General features: G+C 43.9%; 1 protein-coding gene across 2 annotated transcripts in view; it reads left to right on the top strand.

Moving 5' to 3' along the window:
* Window positions 1–6585: 6585 nt before the first annotated feature.
* The window catches only part of PDHA1 (pyruvate dehydrogenase E1 subunit alpha 1), a 30079-nt gene continuing 17535 nt past the window's right edge, over window positions 6586–19129 (top strand). Inside the window, exons 1-3 of one of the 2 annotated variants that reach the window (XM_075913659.1) lie at window positions 6586–6812; window positions 14130–14144; window positions 17532–17600. In XM_075913659.1, coding sequence (XP_075769774.1) covers window positions 6753–6812; window positions 14130–14144; window positions 17532–17600 — 144 coding nt within the window. In that variant the 5' untranslated portion in view covers window positions 6586–6752. The remainder of the gene's footprint in view (window positions 6813–14129; window positions 14145–17531; window positions 17601–19129) is intronic. The other variant, XM_075913668.1, reaches the window with a different exon arrangement.

Genomic DNA, 19129 nt, shown 5'->3' with positions numbered 1-19129 from the left:
ATCCGTATGTATTGAGATGAATACATTGTAAAATCTCAGTTAATGTCAGTTGGTCTAAATCAGTTATAAATATATTTGGACACAACATGTATACTTGGTGTTATGTTCCTGTTCATATTTTTTGAACTTAAAAGTTGACAGACAACCTTTATTACCAATAATATGTAATGTACTTTACAATGTTCCTGACATATATTTCAGCTACCTGGATTTTTTTTTCATCTGGCCTTCAGATATGAAAGGCAGAGTGATTTAACACCTGTTTAGATTTGTGATCCATGTGACGAAATGAAAAGTATGCCGTTTGCAATAAACTTTGCATAAAATAGTTAATTTGCATTTAATTTTAATGGTTCAAAGAATGTCAGGCAAAATGGTCGGCCCTCACACATGTTCACTTCATCAAATCTGGCCCTCTTTGAAAAAAGTTTGGACTCCCCCGCCCTAAGGCTACATCTACATTGCACGTGTGTTCCTGAGCAAGTAAACTTACAGTAAAGCATCAGTAAAGCAAGAGCTCTTGCGCAAGAAGGCAGTGTGGACGGGAACAGGGGTTTCTTTCGTAAGAAACCCCTATGGCTAAAATGGTCATCAGAGCTTCCTTGCTCAAGAGAGCGTCCAGACTGCCATGGATGCTTTTGCGCAAAATCACATCTCTTGCGCAAAAGCACATGGCAGTGAGGACTCACTCTTGCACAAAAAGTTCTTGCGCAAGAAGCCTGCAGTGTAGACGTAGCCTGACAGTATTGACAGATAGCATGGTTCAGTGCCTTGGATCTTAAACTGAGGTCAGTGGAGCACGGATGTCTGGCAGTGCATGGAGCTACTTTTGCCACACTGCTAATGATATATTTAAATATTTTTACCCCGCCTTTCTATTTAAAGTATTCAAGGCGGCTATCCCACAGCCTTTAAGAAATGACACTTTCTGTTCACTGTGGAGCCACTCAGGATTTTTGTAGGAGCTCCAAAACCTTTTTACTATGCACAGCCCTTTCCTGTTTTTATGTGTTGTGGGTTCCATTCTTATAAATACTACTTGTGATCAAATTTGAAAATTACATTAAAAGCGAATGTGTAGCACAAACATGAGACACAAAACTAAACTGCAAATAATTGGGGAAGATTAAAGCACTGGCAGTTGTGGCAATGTTGAGAGCTTTGGTACTAAAATAAATTCTTGCACTCAGGCATAGGAAAGAAATAGCCTAGATATGGAACAGAGCAATACAACAAGCAGGCATGCCCCTTTCATTGAAACAATTTTACTTTAATCTCCTTAATACTGTCTGAATATTGCTTTTCCAAGTAACCAAGCAACATACAATGCTTTTCTTCTACCATGAATTGAGCCACTACTGTGACTCTCAATAGCTACCTGATTTCAGTATTTGAAAATGGGGAAGGTAGCTTTTCCCTATGTCATAGTGACACCTTATGGCATTTTTGCTATAATGCTATGCTTTTTTTATCTTTATGTTACCCAGTTTTTATCCTTGAAAGGTTTCTTGTTGTTTCAATCAAACATGTAAGATATAGTACAATCTGTAATCTAAAAGTTTTGGGTGTTACACAGCACCCTTACCTCGAAATAAGCTATGCAATTTGCTCTAGGCAAATTACACAGCTTATTTCAATCTTATTTCAAATAAAGCGCTATTGAAAAACGTCCCTTATCCCTTGTGCAATGAGGTTTACAGGGACGATGGAATAGCAAGCCCATTATATTTTGATATAATGGGCTTGCTCTTAAGATCCGTGTAGACGTCGTGTAGACATAGCCTTTGGGAACACCTAACTCTTGAGATAATCATAGGTTTGGTTCATAGGGGGATGTAATTTTTATGAGCTTAAGTCAAACCTTATGGATAATATTCAGATTTTGTATACATGAGGTTCAGATAAATGAAATTTGACTGTTTCAGTAATGGTGAAAACATCCCTAAGATTATTTATCCACTGCATATAGGCTTCAAAGGACTAGATTTTTATCACTAAACATAAATTTAAACATAAATACACACCACAAAAATATTTCCATTGACAGTAACTGAAATTTACAGATATACAAATACACTGATATATACAAAATTAGAAAAATGCTTGAGAACTCACAGCAGTTTTATTTAAAGCTATTTACTTTGTAAATTTTCACATGGGATGTTGACAATTTGTGTTTTAATTATTATAAACCTTTAACTTCTTGAATCTCAACATCTACTGTCATTAAATATTACGTGAACACCATATTACCTGACCCCTTTCATAATTTCCTGCAACAATAAAATGTTTAAAAAATTATAGATCAAAATGATAAATAATTCTAAATATGTCATTGTTTGTTTGAGAGGTTATATAAAACTGTTGCTTTCTACAAAAGGGTTATTTTCTCTTTGTGTTTTCTACTGTTAATTTTATTGTAGCCTCCTTTTACCTCATTCAAGGGTTAATTTTCTGTATTAAATCAACTGAAAGACACAAATTAATTATTACAGAATATTAAAAATGACAAGTTTTTCAGTTTTAAAAGATGAGAAACAGGAAACCCTTGTGATTTGTGGAATCTTTATTCACTGTTCTGTGTATTCACAGAGGTCTCATGTCCTGGGTGGGGGGGAACTGTAGGAGCCATGGGGAGCTCACTGCAGCTTCTGGCCCACGGAAAGCATCCCTCAGCTACCCAGAGCCACGATGAGTTCCTCATGGTTGCCAGGAGCTGTGGTGAGGTCCTCTTTTCTCCTGGCAACTGAGCAGAGTTCACTGCATCTCCTGGCCTCAGGTGAGTTTGGGAGCTGCAGGGGCTTTTGAGTACTGTTTTATTATTTTTCAAGAGAGAAAATGGGTCACTTTCCCGTCAGAAATATCTTGCATTTCCATAATTGTTAAAATATTCATAATATGTCACTGTATCAAAATATCATTATGGAAAGTAATATGATTTTTAAAGGGAGTGGGAAAGAGCAATGATCCAAATTTGTATTTTTAAATTTGACATTTTCTATTTGAGCAGGAGAGATACCATGGTAACTGATACCCTCATAAACTTAGGGTTCCTACCTCTTACATTGCAGATTTTCAATAGTCTAACCTGCATTTTGCAGGATATTAAAGAGTCCTAAATTTTAAGTCAAGCAGAAGGTAATATCATAGTGTTGCCTTTTGATACTGAAGAAATTTCAGAAGCACTGGAAATACAATATGCAAACTCCAGGAAGACATGGCAGGATAAGTCCCAAAGACTGGAAAAGAGTTAACATAGTGCCCACCTTTAAAAAGTTAGCCTGACTTTGATACCTGGGAAACTACTAAAGTAATGTATAAATCATTCAGTTTGCAAATACCTGGAGGAGAAGGGGGTAAATCACTAGCATTCAGCATGGATTTACCAAGAACAAATCATATCAAACCACCTTGATTTCCCCTTTTGACAGGGCTACTGGTTTCATGGATAAGGAAAATGTGATGGATATAATGCACCTGGACTTCCCCAGGCTTTTGACACAGTACCACAAAATATTCTGATAAGCTGAAGAAATGCAGGTTTGGTGGAACTACCATTAAGTGGTTACATAATTGGTGAAATAACTGCAACAAAGAGTAATTATTAATGTGAGGATGCCAGATTAGAGGGAGAGCTCACCTGGGGTTCCACAAGGATCTGTTCTGAGTCAGGTGTTGCTTAATATCTTTATTAATTACTTGGATGTGAGAATAGAGAGCATACTGATCAAATTTGCAGAAGACACAAAGTTGGGAGGGGAGCACCAACACTTTGGAGGATAGAGTTAAAATTCAGAGGGATCTTAATAAATTGGAAAACTGGACTATAGACAACAAAATTAAATTAAACAAAGACAAATATAAGGGGCCTACACACAGGCTACATCTACACTGCAGGCTTTTTGCGCAAGAGCAGATGTTCTTGCGTAAAAACTTGCAGATCATCTACACTGCATGCGCGTTCTTCCACAAGCAAATTTACAGTAAAGCATCAGAAAAGAGTGCTTCTTGAGCAAGAGTTATTCCTCTCCCCACTAGGAATAAACCCTCTTGCGCAAGAGCTCTTTTGCAAGAAGGCAGTGTGGAGGGCAACAGCGGTTTCTTGTGCAAGAAACCCCTATGGCTAAAGTGGCCATCAGAGCTTTCTTCCGCAAGAGAGCGTCCACACTGCCATTGACGCTCTTGCGCAAAAGCACATGGCAGTGTGGACACTCTCTTGTGCAAGAACTTTTGTGCAAGAACTCTTGCGCAAAACAGTTCTTATGCAAGAAGTGTGCAGTGTAGACGTGGCCTTAGAGAAGGAAAACCAAAAGCACAAATACAGAATGAGAGATAACTGGCTTGGACCTGGGAGTTGTGGGAGAGAACATTACAGATCACAACCTCAACATGAGTCAACAATGTGAAGCTATTGCAAAATAAGCAATTTCAGCTTGCATTAATGGAGGCATAGCATTCAAGTCACAGGAGGTGATAATACAGCTCTACTTGGTGCTTGATGTGTCAGCTGGAGTACCGTATCCAATTTTTGTCCAACATATAGGAAGGACAACGGCGACTCATGGGGAACATGTGACCCCCCAATACCATGAGCAGGAGGGGTAAGGAGCCAGAGTCTCTGGATGTCCCAGGGAACTAATGGGAGGAGCTGGCATTTGCAGCAGGGGTTGGGCACCCCTCACACTAATGGGTAGCAGGAAGCAGAATGGTGGGGCCAGGAATGCTGTGAGCTGGGGCCATGTTGCTTTGCTTCCCCCCACCGCCACCTGTGACTGGGGCGGGGGACGGGCAACCCCTGCTACTGATCCCAAACCCCTGCTAGTCCCCCAAATTGCATAATTTCAGGGGTGAGGAGCTGGGGGAAAAGGTAGAGGAGGGGCAGAGCAAGCAAGGGGGAGCTGGGAAGAAGCAGGGCAAGAGCAGTTGTCCTATTACTTCCCTGGGCTCAGGGTGGTGTGAGGAGGAGTCACGTGCGGAGATGATCATGTGGCTAGTACCGCCCTGTGTCCTTCTTCACCAGTCGTTCCTGAGAATTAATGTAAAGAAACTGGAAAAGATCCAGAGCTGAGCAATAAAGATGAACAAAGGAAGATCATGCAAGTCATATTAGCAATGACTCAAGGTATTGAGTACATTTACTTTGGAAAAGAGGAGACTAAGGGAGCCTATAATAGCTGTAAGTACTTGACAGGCTGCCATAAAGATGGAGAAAAGTTTTTCTCTTGCCACAGAGGGCAGGACAATGGAACAGATTGCCTAGACTAGAGAGACTGTGGAAGCTCCTTCACTAGAAGTTTTCAAAAAGAGTCTGGATAGGCATCTTTCTTGGATGGTTTAAACACAACAAATCCTGCATCTCTGCAGGAAGTTAGGTCAGCTGACCCTTGTGCTCCTTCTAAGGATGTTAAGAGGTGGGTAATCTACTAATCATGTAGTCAATAACATTATCAACTACATGATTAGTCAGTAAGGGAAAGTGTCCTCAGTCCTGGCTCATGCCAGGTCCAGGAGCTACTCCTGCTCCACCTCTGCAGTTTAAATGTTGTAAGAACCATGCATGCAGGCAGCCTGGCTCCTACTACATTTAAACTGGGACTCCACATGAACAGGGGCTGCTGCTGGAACAGCTTCTGCCCCAGGCTCAGCTGTGTGGGGCTGCCACTTTGAAACCCTGTGGCATTTGCGTGGAGCCTGGGGTCAGCTGGGGACTCCCCAGCTGATCCCAGGTTCCAGCACAGCAGAGCCAGGGGTCAACTGGGGAGTCCCTAGCTGATCCTGGGTTCCACGGAAATGCTGCACAGAGCCCGGGATCCTGGTCTCCACGTGGCATTTCAAAGTAGCAGTGCAGCGTGGAGCCCGGGTCAGTGGGGGACTCTTGAGTCTCCCACTGACCCCAGGCTCCACGAGAACACTTCCACTTTGAAATGCACAAGAGCCCCCACTGGGGACTCTTGTACATTTCAAAACCGGCACTCGTGAGCAGCCCAGAATCAGTGGGACTTCATAGTGGCCCCATATACTCGGAGTTCCGAATTCCTCCTTTGAAAACTACAAGAGCCCCAGGAGAGCCTGTTGTACATTTCAAAGGAGGAATGTGGAAAGTGCCTGTGGACTGGTCCAGTAATAGTCAATGAAAATTCCATTGACTACTTGACTAGTAAATTAACTGATATTTAACATCTTTACTAACGACAAGCCCTGGGCGATCATGTGTCAAGCTCTCCTCCACCCCCAAAGGTGAGATTTTTTAAAAAGCAATTTAAAATAATAATTGTTGACTTTTCTATTGGGTCTTCTGCCCTTTGACTAGGGAGAGCTCACATTTCCCAGAACCAGGAAGGCCAGAAACGCAAGTTTTAATCCACTCCCCCGAAAGCGGGGGGGGGGGGCTCATGTGCTGGGGGTGGGGGGCATGCACAGGACTCGGGGGCTGGCGCACCTGCAGCAGGGGCTGCAGCGCTGCACACTTCGGGCCAGGGAGCGGGCCATTCCCCTCCCCCTTTATCCGCCCGCTTCATTCAGGCCACGTGCGCCCCTCACTTAGTACTGCGGGCGCGCCCAGCGCTGGGAGGGGGGCCTGTGCACCGCGCGGGAACTCCGGGAAAGGCGTCGCTCGGCCGCCGCGCGGGCCGGGACGCAGCGCCGCCGCCGTCGTCACTCCGGGCCGCTTAGGGTCGGCCCAGCGGCGCTGGCTGAAGGAGATTCGAGGGCAGGAGGCCGCTCGTGCAGGCGCCGCCGCTTCCCCCTCCCCCATGCGCAAGATGCTGCTGGCCGCGCTCTCCCGCGTGCTGCAGGGCCCCGCCGCGAGACCGGTGAGGGGGGCGATCGATCGATCGAGCCGCGCTGGGCGGGGGGAGCGGCCGTTGCGCCATCCGGGGAGCGGCCGCGTCGGAAGCGGGAGGTGGAGGCAGGAGCCGCCCCCCGACGCCCCCTTTTGTCGCGAACCAAAACCCGCCTGGGGCGCCCGCTCGGCCGGGGGGGGGGGGGCTGGTGTCCCCCGCACTGCGCGGTGGCTGCTGCTTCCCGGCGCGCGGCAGGGGAGCGCGGAGAAGTGCCCGGCCCGGGGTGTCGGTCGGGGGGGTCCCTGTGGCCCGGGGGGTCCCCGTCACTGCTCAAGCGGGATTCGCCTGCCAGGGGCTCCCGAGCGCGCCCGGCCCTGCCCCGCACCTGGCAGACTGGCTCGCGGGGGTGGCTCGTGCAAATTCTCTGCACGTTACATCTGCCTCCGTGGGGCCACCGGCCTGTTGCTGCTTATCCCCCGGCTACGTCGCTTCTGGCCTCCCTGCCAGGGGCTGAAAGTGACATTTCCTACAGATACTGACCTATCGCAGCCTGCCCCCCTTGGGGGCAGCGGGTTGGAGAGACCACAGTAACTGTACGAAATTCAAGTGTGGGGTGGAGTGCAGGGAGCGCAGGGTTCGGGTGTGGGGGCGTACGGGGGATGGGAATGCAGCATTGCAGACTCTCCTGGTTCTGTCAGTTTCTACATGTTCGTCCTAATTATTTTGTGATGTGCCTCCCATCATACTGCTGATAGATTTGAAACAGTCTCCCTCTTTTCATCTGCCAAATCTTGCTTCTTCCTTAGATCTTTCATCAAAACTCTCTTCTAGAAATCCTTTTTCTCCGTTTCCATATCAGTTCTACACCTCTCCTTGTATCTTGTGTCAGTCTTTGTTTAATTTACCTTGTAAATAGTTCAGGGATGGTGGAATGTGCCAATACGGGTTTGTAAAGTGCAGTATAACTTTGCAGTGGTATAAATATTATCACATGATATGCAATTAAAACTGGATAGTAGGAGTTGGCTCTGTGTTCTCGTGGAAGTACAATCTTTTCTGGTTTTGGCTCACTAGGCGTTTGAAATTACTGGGTGATTTAGGGGTACTACTGTTGTGGCCCCATGTGGTAGGTAGGATTTTAGACAGCTTACGGTCCTTTTTCCTCTGTAGAGAAGTGAAGTGTGTAATGTAGATCTCCTATCTTATTTTAGTAAAGTCCATTTGTGGGGAAGGTTGGTGTTTTATGAGAGACTCCAGATTGGAGAGTTCTTTTTTGATGTTTTCCTGTTTGCTGTACAGGATGCTGATCAGGTGGTTCCTCAGTTTTTTAGATAGTGTATGGCATAATCTCTCACTGTAGTCTGTGCAGTATGTAGATAGCAATGGATTTTTCACCTTCAGTCCATTTGGTATAATGTCCATCTGTTTGCATTTGGAGAGAAAGATGATATCTGTTTGTACTTGTACAAGTTTCTTCATGAGGTTGATAGATTTCCACTCCATACAGCTAAATGCAGTGCCTTGCATGGTGTCAAGTATCAGAGGGGTAGCCGTGTTAGTCTGAATCTGCAAAAGCGGCAAGGAGTCCTGTGGCACCTTATAGACTAACTGAAGTGTTGGAGCCAATGCTTCAGTTAGTCTATAAGGTGCCACGGGACTCCTCGCCGCTTCCCCTCTGATACTTGACACTTTGGAAAGGTTGCTGACCCCTGACTTACACCAACGGGAGCTTTTTTGTCAGTGTATATACACCACTTTCCCAATAGTTGGGGTAGCTATGTCAACTGGAGAAGCTCTCCTACCAACACAATTCTGCCTACACTGGGAGTTAGGTCAGTATATTATTAAGGGTTGTGAAAAATACATACCCTTGAGTGACACAGTTATACCCACATAAGTGCCTAGATTAGACCAAGCCTCGGAGGTCTGTACTAGCACTGCAAAGCACAGTGCTGCACAAGCTGGCTTCACCACCCCTTTTCTATCAGCTGTAAGATCCATGTGCAAGTAGTAACTGGGAAAGCTTTTTTCCCCATGTGATATTGAAGAAGGTCAGTGGCATACTGGAAAAGAACTCAAAGTCAGTTCTCCTCAATTAGTGTGGACTGCTCTCAGACCCACGATCACTAAAGTTAGCAGTCAGGAAAAGAGTCCCCTTTAACTTCCCAAAACATTTACCTTTCACTAACACATTCAGTACTGAATGTTTCTGCATATTCCTTTACTAATGTTTTAAGTTGATATTCTATTTAAACGTATACATCACTGTTCTGTTAAATACATTTAGCAAAAGATGCACTGGAGACAATTGAAGCCTTCAGACACTCAGGCTGCTTCCTGCCTTTCTTATCGCTCTCAATTCACTTTTGCTCCTTACTTTCCCTTTACTATCAAGAGTGTACCCAAGTTTGGTGAAGGAAAGACTGGACTGACCTAAGTAGGATAGCAAAGAGCACTCTGCAAATCCTGTCAAAAACAAATAAAATAGTTTTCCGATCAACTATAGGAAGTTGCTAAATAGTGTCAAACAGCACACTCTTCCAACTCCTATCAGAGGGGTAGCCGTGTTACTCTGAATCTGCAAAAGCAGCGAGGAGTCCTGTGGCACCTTATAGACTAACCAAAGTGTTGCATCTGACGAAGTGGGTCTTTGCCCACGAAAGCTTATGCTCCAACACTTCGGTTGGTCTGTAAGGTGCCACAGGACTCCTCTCTGTTTTCCAAAGTGGTGTGCCAAGATTTAACCCTCCTAACCTGGGCTGTGCCTCTCTCCCAGTGGGGGAGGGGCTTTCTTCACAGCATAAACCTTTCTGCAGTCTACCAGTTGCTAATGGAAATTCACCATTAATTACATAATTAAGCCCAAGCCATTTTGCTAGTGCTGCAGCTGGTGAGAACAGTTTAATTTAAATTATTAAACAGATTACGCATTTTAACTTTCTCATGTTATTTTATCAAATTTCATTTTAAATAAAGTAAAATATTATATCCAAGACACAAGGTTTCAATGTTTTCTTTATTTATTGCAGGGATGGGGAACCTTTTCTTTGGGCAGGGGGCTGGACTCAGTGACCTCCTGAGGTCTCTTCCAGTCCTAGGATTCTATGATTCTGCGTCGGGGCCACTGACCCACAGAAAAATCCGTTGGGGGCCACACAAGTGAGAAGCAAAAAAACTCCTCCTCGAAACATCCTACCCTCACTGATGTGGCCCCCAAGTGAGATACGTCACTCTTCTGGCACGCCAGCCCCGTGAGGTGAGGTGAGGGGAAGGGACAGGGAGGACTGAGGTTCAGGACTTCCCATAAGTCAGATTTACTTTTCTGGGGTTCCAGAGTTAGTGAATTTTGTGAACCCCCTTAGGCTCTGGGGAGGGAACAAAAATGAGGGGTTCAGTGTGCAGGACAGGGCTGCCAGCAAGTGGGACAGGGATGCAGGATCTGGATGAGAAGTGTGGTGCAGGACGGGTGAGGAGGGCAGGGTCTGGAAGGGAGTTTGGCTGCAGGAGAGGGTGTGAGTAGGGGTATGAAAAGGAGTTTGGGGGGAGTAACACAGAAAAGGTCAGAGGATGAGAATGCGGCCAAATAGCTAGTTGGGGAGGGAGGCAAAGAAGTGGGGAGTAAAGGAGAGTGCAGCTTCTGCAAAGTAAAATTGTATCTTCCCTCACATCTTCCTTCTGCTCCAGCCTCAGCCCTATGATTCCTCCAGCCTGACACCCTGCAATGCCCCATGTCCCTCAGTGCAACTCCTGCCTCCTCCCATCCTTCTTTCACCCTTCCTTCCTGCCCCTACTTCCCTGTGCCCCCAGCGCATTCACCGGGAGGGCACAAGTGCTTGGATGAGGAGAGGCAGGAAGGGCAGAGTCTCTTCCCTACTGAGCCCAGCCATGTGCCTGAAGGCTGTGGCTCCTGGGCTGAGGCAGGCAGAGCCCAGGCTGGCTCCAGCTCAGCCTGGCACAGCAGGGGGCTGGGGAAAGGGCATCCTGCTCCTGCACACAGCCTGCGGGGAGCAATGCAGCACACCCTGGGCTCTGGCGTGCCACATGTGACAGGCCGCCCAGCTGAGCAGGCCCATCCCCATTGCCTCCTGAAGCAGGAATCAGACAGAGCCTGTAGCATGGGGAGGGGGAGGTTAACCCCTTAGCTACCAGGAGCTGTATGTCCAGGCTGGGCAGGGGCAGGGGCAGGGGAAGCCCCAGGGACATGTGCATGCCTCTCCTGCTCCCCACCCGAACAGCTGTTTCTGTGAAGGTGAGGCTGGAGCCACAGCATGAGCTCTCTGCGTGTGGGGGCAGGGGCGGGGCTGAGCTACCACCCCGCATTCAAGTGAAAATTGGTTTGTGTGCCATTTGTGACACATGCCCGGGGTTGCCAACCCTTGGTATAGGAAATACCTTCACTAAGTGCTATAGAGGTACTGCTGCAGCATGGTAAATGTAGACAAGCCCTGAGACCAATAGGATGAATTGCTCACTTTAGCATCATGGGGCTAATGTGGAGAAGACTTTGGAAGAGAAGCTAAAAATTAATGGAGCTTTTATTTCTTACATTGGTTTTATATTAGTGTAACTCTGACTTTAGCAGAATTACTTCTGGTTTGTAACTAGATTAAGGTTTGCTGTGTAGAGAAAGGACATAAGGGGGCATTGCTATGGGTAGGAATTACTTTGACAAAGGATTTGGTGGGTTAAAAATAGAAAGTAAAAGTGGTTAGTAATACCTAGTTCTAAAACAGTATTTTTTTATCCTAAGATCTCAAACTGCTTTAGAGGAGTTTTCTCCCTTTCACAAAAGAAGGAAACTGAGACATAGAGGTGAAGGGACTTGCCTAAAGTTATCCAGTAGACAAAGTGAATGAACGGGCAGCATTTTTAGGAGAATAGTAATAGACAATTTCTGTAAATGAAAATTGGCAAATTTGAGGGTTGAATACGAATAGACAAATGAGCTGATTAGTGTATCATTTTATTCCCTCCTCCTTATGCTACAACATACACCCATTTGTCCTTTTACTTCCTAGAGTGTCTTATTACAGTTCTGTAAATCAGCAAATACACTTTTGAGAACTGTATTAAAAAGGTTGATTTTTCTGAGTTAGGTTTGTTCTGCAGCTTGGACTAAGGATATAAGTGACTAGTCAAGTAGTCGACTACCCAATAAGCATAGGCTTATCCTGCAGTCAAATCACTACTCAACAAGTCACTTCTCCTCCCACTGCTGTCTCTATTAGAGGCAGCGGGGTGGGGGGAGTTGGCTTAGAAGCCGATTCCCCCCCAGCATCCGCCAAGCTCTTACTACATTTAAATGTCAGAACTGCAGTGGGGTTGGCTCCCAGGGCTGGGAGCCAACCCCATTGCAGCTCTGCAGTTTCCCCTCTTATCAGCTAATCAAGTAGTTGACGGTAATTCCATCAACTACTCAATTAGCTGATTGAATGCAATTTAACATCCTGGGCACATGAGTGGGTTTTTTTGTCTTTTGTTTAAACTTGCCAGGCTGATAGACCAAACATCTACTTTTATGATCTTTTAAATCATAAAATTCAGGTGCTGATAACTAGTTCCTAAGTCTACATTGAGGTACCCAATTAGAAATTGCCTGGGCTTTCTTTAGAGTTGTATATTTGAATGCCCAATCATCTACTTCCAAGATTATGGAATGAGGGCATGAGTAGAAGCAGAGACAATTCTTTCAGTTGTCAGTGGCCTTTCCTTTTCTACACACTTGATGTCTTTTGCAACACAATTCATATGTATTTTTTTTCCATTCTCCTTTCATTATGCATTCTGGTACACCCTCCACCCCATTCTTATGCTTAGGATTTTTTTTGCCTGCTGCTCAACTTATATTCAGTATGCTTTCAGCGAAGTAAAATGTATTAAATTTAACTCCATGAAGCATTAAATTTAACTCCATGAAGCAGTTTATAAATGGATTTCTATTACATTTTCATTTTGAGAACAGCTTTGGGTGAAGCAGATAACTCAAAACCCCCCAAACTCCTCAGAAATAAATTATCTTGACCTGATTGTATTTTATAAATTACAGCTGTATAAACAGACACTACAGCCGGAGAGGACTACCTCAGAAAGGGCAGAAAGCTCTCTTGGCCCTAGTCTACACTAGGAAGTTATTTTGAAATAACGGGCTGCGTTATTTCAATATCTGTACTTTTGCTTTCCTCAGAAATAACACTTATTTCGAAATAGCATTAGTGTGGATGCTTCGCTGCTGCTCTTTTGAAATAACTCCCCAGAGTAATTTGAAGTAATTACTCCCCAGTGCTTTCTGGGGCTCTGAGTTGTGGGAGCATATTCACAATAATGGAGCCTGTCTTGGATTAATTTCAAGGATCCCTCATAGTGGGGGGATGCTGTTTCGGGAGTTATTTAGAATTTAGTTATTTCGAAATAATTTCCTAGTGTAGATGTACCCTTGCAGAAATAAGGAACTCTGCAGAAGGGAGGAAATGGCCTCCTGGAAGAGGAAAATGGCCTTTAAGAGATCTGTAAAGTAGTTTTAGTAATGAAATGTTAAAATATTAAATACTTGACAAACTATTTCCCCCCTCAGATTATGAACTCTTGTAAATCTTACAGTGGCCTTTTATACTGCTGGGTTTAGTTCCTGACAATACATGTTGTCACTGCTTTTGTGAAGGTCATTTTCATCAAGAACTGATATTTTAAATACATTTTAGGACACTTAGTATTATGAGGCTACACCCCTAATTTAAAGCATTTAAACTTTACTTTCACAATGATAGCCCCTACAGAAGGAAGTAGCAGAGTACCCTTCCTGGAGATCAGGAGATAATCTTTCAGTGGATATGTCCCCTCTAATGTAGCTCTTTTACTACCTGTGATCTTTTAAATATAAAATGCAGTTGCTGATAACTAGCTCCTAAGTCTACATTGAGGCACCCAATTAGAAATGGCCTGGGCTTTCTTTAGTGTTGTATATTTGAGTGCCCAAGTTAGTTCTATTTAGAAACCCAATTTTAGGCTTCCTGGTTTGAAAATTTTGGGTTTGATTCTTTCCCCTGGATGTTGTTACTTATATTGGTTCAGAGTCAGTGTTAATATACTGTCTGTCAAGAGTAGCACTTACATACACTTCATAAGGTAATATTTTACTTATACAGTAGTTTGTATGCCATATGCACAGGTATGAAGTCCAGAGCAGGGAAGAATCAAGCCATGAGTCCCCAAAGTTCATCCATAAGCAAAATAAATTGTAGCACTATCTTTTATTTTGCTACTAGTCTATTGATTATTTATTCCCTGAAATGCTTTATTACAGCTGCTGACTCTTCTCTCTTTTGTTTCCTCCAATTGCTGCTATTTTAGGGTGCTGTTAGTGAGGTAAGGTCCTCATCACTTCTGTAAAAATTTGGTTTTGACCGGTTAAAATTGTATACATACATAATCTGCTTTATGAACTTTCTAGCTTTTTATATGTACCTATACTTGCTCATTTTAACTTCACACATAAAATGGCTAGAGAGCACTAGTAGTATTGCTGCATTTTAATAATTTAATATAATTTTCAGAATTTTTCTTGAACATCTTCAATCTTAGATTTTTCCTTATCTGCCCTCGCCTGTGCCCCCTTTAATCAATTAATGGATTAAACATGTTTAATCAGTTAACCAATTAAACAGGATTTTACATATCCATCTGTAAGGACTTACTTTTAAAAAATATATATGGGGTGAAAAGGGAACTTCATGATCTTCTTTTTGGAGACCATGTATGTCAGCTGCTTGGCTGAATGAGTTACTGGAATTGCTCTTTTGTAGTGCTAGATAGCAGCTTGAGCTTTTGGAAACAGAGTTAAATGTTGTATTCACTCTGCTGAATAGACACTGAATGGATGGATAATCCTGATGTCCATGTCTTGTGTATGGGGGCGGGGGGAGAATCCGCTACATTATTTTGCAGCATAACGATCATTTGTGAGAGTTACAAGGTAATGTTGAGTGTAGAATAGTCCCCCTAATTCATGCACACTTTGTTTTAAAATGTACTGCTTGTTCTGTTACATATCCTTTTTGAAGCTTTATGTGTCTTAGGCCCCTTGCTCTTGTGTTTTCACTAAGGATGTGAAGGAGTAGTCAGGTAGAGGACAGTCCACCTCAGTGCCAGCCCATGAGTGGTGGGGAAAGGAGCTGGGAAAGACAGAAAGTCTGATCTCCAGCTGCACTGGCCAGCATGAGAAGAGAATGGGATTCCCTTTGAGCCTCAGAAGGCTGCTGGGGAGGGGACTGGAAGTAGAGAAGCAAGATCTGGCTGGACAAGAACTCCAGAAACCAGAGTTCCTTTTTTATTTTTAAAAGGAATCTATTTGTAACCTGTCATGCCTGACTCTGAGCCCTAGCTCAGGGGATTCAGTGACACTGAGACTAGAATCAGAGGGGTAGCCATGTTAGTCTGGTGTTTTTGTTTCAGGGGTAGCCATGTTAGTCTGAATCTGCAAAAGCGATGAGTCCTGTGGCATCTTATAGACTAACAGATTTATTGTGCCAGGCCCAGTAGCTCAGACCCCTCCTGGACAGGGACTGCTGCCACCCCATACTTCTGCTTTTGTATCAGAGGCAGCAGCACAGTGCAACAAGCAACCCGTCTGCAAGGGGAGCTGTTTTTTAAGCTGGCTCCCCTCACAGACCAGCTCCCCCCAGCACCCACTGTGCTGCCTCTGATACAGAAGCAGCAGCGCACGGTAGCAGGGGGCTTCTCCACTGGTTGCAGGCCCTGACCTCCAGGGACTATAGAATAGTCAACTAACCAAAAAGAATTTATGAGGTTACTCAACTACTCAAGCAAAATGCAGGACAATGTAGCACTTTAAAGACTAACAAGATGGTTTATTAGATGATGAGCTTTCGTGGGCCAGACCCACTTCCTCAGATCAAATAATGGAAGAAAACAGTCACAACCATATATACCAAAGGATACAATTTAAAAAAAATGAGCACACATGAAAAGGACAAATCACATTACAGAACAGAAGGGGGATGTGTGTGTGTGTGGGGGGGGGGGGGGGCAGGGAGGAAGGTGAATGCCAGTGAGTTAATGATATTAGAGGTGGGGAAGGGGAAATGTCTGTGAGTTAATAGAGGTTAATTAGAGGTGATAATTGGGGAAGCTATCTTTGTAATGTGTAAGATAGTTGGGGTCTTTATTAAGTCCGGTGCGGAGGGTGTCGAATTTTAGCATGAATGCCAGTTCAGAGGATTCCCTTTCAAGTGCAGATTTGAATGTCTTCTGAAGTAGGATGCAGGTTAGCAGGTCATTAAGACTGTGTCCTTTCTGATGTTGGTATATAGAGCTTCTACATCCATGGTGGCAAGGATGGTATTATTGGGGAGGTTATCGATGTTTTGTAGTTTCCTTAGGAAGTCAGTAGTGTCTCGGAGATAGCTGGGGGTATTGGTTACGAAGGGTTTGAGAAGAGTGTCTACATAGCTGGATAGACCAGTAGTGAGCGTGCCAATACCAGAGATGATGGGACGTCCGGGGTGCCCAGGTTTATGGATCTTGGGAAGTAGATAGAACAATCCTGGTCGGGGGTCAGAAGGTGATTCTGTGTGGATTTGTTCCCGAGTAGCTGTGGGGAGGCTTTTAAGGAGACAGTGTAGTTTCTTTTGGTATTCCAAGGTGGGATCAGAGGAGAGAGGTTTGTAAAATGTGGTGTTTGAGAGTTGTCTGGTTGCCTCCTGGTTATAGTCGGCCTTATTCATAATTACCACAGCACCCCCTTTGTCAGCTGGTTTGATTACAATGTCCAGGTTGTTTTTGAGACTCTGGATGGCATGGTGTTCAGCGCGGCTAAGACCACTAATACCAACCCTGGTACCTTCCCTTGCAACAAACCCCGTTGCCAGCTTTGTCCACATATTAATTCTGCTGATACCATTATTGGACCTAACCAAGTGAGTTATAAGATCAAGAACACATATTCCTGCGCATCCAGAAATATAATCTATGCTATCATGTGCCGAAAGTGTCCGTCTGCTATGTACATTGGACAAACATCTCAGACACTTCGCCAAAGGATTAATGCCCACAAAACAGATATCAGACAAGATCACAAAGAGAAAACAGTTTCTTGCCACTTTAACCAGAAAGGACACTCTCTAAATGACTTAGCCACCTGCATTCTGCTACAAAGACCTTTTACATCTGCACTTGAAAGGGAATCCTCTGAACTGTCATTCATGTTAAAATTCGACACTTGCCAACAAGGACTTAACAAGAATTTGAACTATCTCACCCATTACCAAGACAGTTTCCCCAATTATCACCTGTAATACCATTAACTCACAAACATCCCACTCTCCCTACCTTTAATATCATCAATTCACAGACACTTACCTTCCTTCCTTCCTCCCTCCCCCCCCCCCCCCCCCGCATCCCCCTTCTGTTCTGCAGTGTGATTTGTCCTTTTCATATGTGTTCATTTTTTTAATTGTATCCTTTGGTATATATGGTTGTGACTACTTTCTTCCACTATTTGATCTGAGGAAGTGGGTCTGGCCCACGAAAGCTCATCATCTAATAAACCATCTTGTTAGTCTTTAAAGTGCTACATTGTCCTGCATTTTGCTTCAACTACCCCAGACTAACACGGCTACATTTCTATCACTAAGTATAATGGTGACTGATTGTTTAAGTGACTGGGGAAATGTTCTTTTTCCTTGGGATAGTTGTTGACTTCTAAAGTTACATAATACATATTCCTTTTTTTAGGTTTCCCGTGTGGTGGTGGCATCTCGTAACTATGCAGACTTTGCAAGTGAGGCTACATTTGATGTTAAGGTAAGGAAGTGGAATAGTTCATTTTTGAGAATTAGCATTTAATAGAAGTATTGTAGCTATTGCCACTGTGGATTTCATGTATTGATTTTCTGTTAAAAAAAAAAAAAAAAAAAACACACCATCATTTTGAATGTTCAGAACCAAACATTTCCTTATCTATCTGCAGCTGGCAGGAGTTCACAACTGATATTTCTTCAGTGCATGAAAAAAAGTCAAGTTGCATGACAAGAATAAAAATTATTGCCATTGGTAATATTTAAAATGCTAAAGTAAGATTCTGAAATAACCAAAAAGCTCAGGAAATAGCATAAATTATTGAGGTGAAAAACTGAAATATCCTGAACTCAGGACTGGCAGAAACTTCCTGAGTCATGAAGCCTAGTATCTTGCTGTTGAGGCAACTACCATATATAATATAAGCACTTCAAGAGCTATCTTAAAATTAGGTAGGTTATTTACCCCCACTAATCCTGTTGGAATGCAGCTCCAGAACCTCACTCCTCTGAGGGCTAGAAGCCTTGTAATTTCCCATCTACATTTATTCATGACTAGTTTATACCCATTTGTTGTGCTAGTTTTGTCCTTTAGTACATGTCTTGAGAGCTAGTTAAGCTAATCATCTGCATGGACTCATGAGGATGAAAGTCTGTCTTCATACCCACCTTGCTTGTAGGCACCAGAGAGACCTGGCTTTTAGTAGAAATACATTGTTCATCTTTTGGCCCTATTTTAGTTTCTGCAGAATCTAAAGTTTGAAGTCAGTAGGTTATTTTAACGAGCTCAATCATTCTCTCCTATTTGGTTTTTCCTGACAGTCTTCTGTCGGAGGGGTGGCATTTGCTGCTCCCCACGTGTGGCAATCAGGGTCCAGATATCCCAAAGAGAGATCGGAAAGCATAACCCCCCAAAATAAGCACCTCCATTGATTATATGTTATGTTTTTGTATTGTAAAATTATCCTGAGTAAAATTTTCTATGAATGCTTGTCGTACACAGACCTTAATAGCCATTATGAGACGTATACAGTTTATGGCTGTGAATCTATGTATGGGGGTATGTATAGAAAATTGTAGCATCACCTCACAACAGGGTGGTGAAGCAATGAAGCAGAGATGAACTATATCCCCAGCCAGCGGAGACTAGCCTCAAAGATGTAGCCATTGGCTAGCCCAGGAAAAAACAATGAGGAGCCATCAAAGCAAATAGGGATGTTTTGAAACTGAAAAACCAGTGTTTGAAATATCTGTTGTGAATAGTGACTAAGAAGGAAGAAAGAGGGGCAAACCATTTTAAAATGGAAGTGCATCCAGAACCTTGGGGGACAATGTGAAGGCAGGGGACTGTGAATAAATACTGACATAGGTGCCATCTCTCTGAAAGTTTTCCAACATGAAATAAATTAGTGGGTGATTAGCACCCACCTTCAGTCAGCACACTCTTCTCCCTCCAAGCATCTCCTGCCTGCTTCAATCAGCTTTTCTTATGTAGCGAGGGTGGGAAGAGGCATGGTAGGCTGGGGTATTGGAAAA

This window comes from Pelodiscus sinensis, chromosome 1 (genome assembly GCF_049634645.1).
Source record: "Pelodiscus sinensis isolate JC-2024 chromosome 1, ASM4963464v1, whole genome shotgun sequence".
Taxonomy (NCBI): Eukaryota; Metazoa; Chordata; order Testudines; family Trionychidae; genus Pelodiscus; species Pelodiscus sinensis.
The sequence above is the reverse complement of the archived record's forward strand: the minus strand, read 5'-3'. Positions and strand labels throughout refer to the sequence as shown.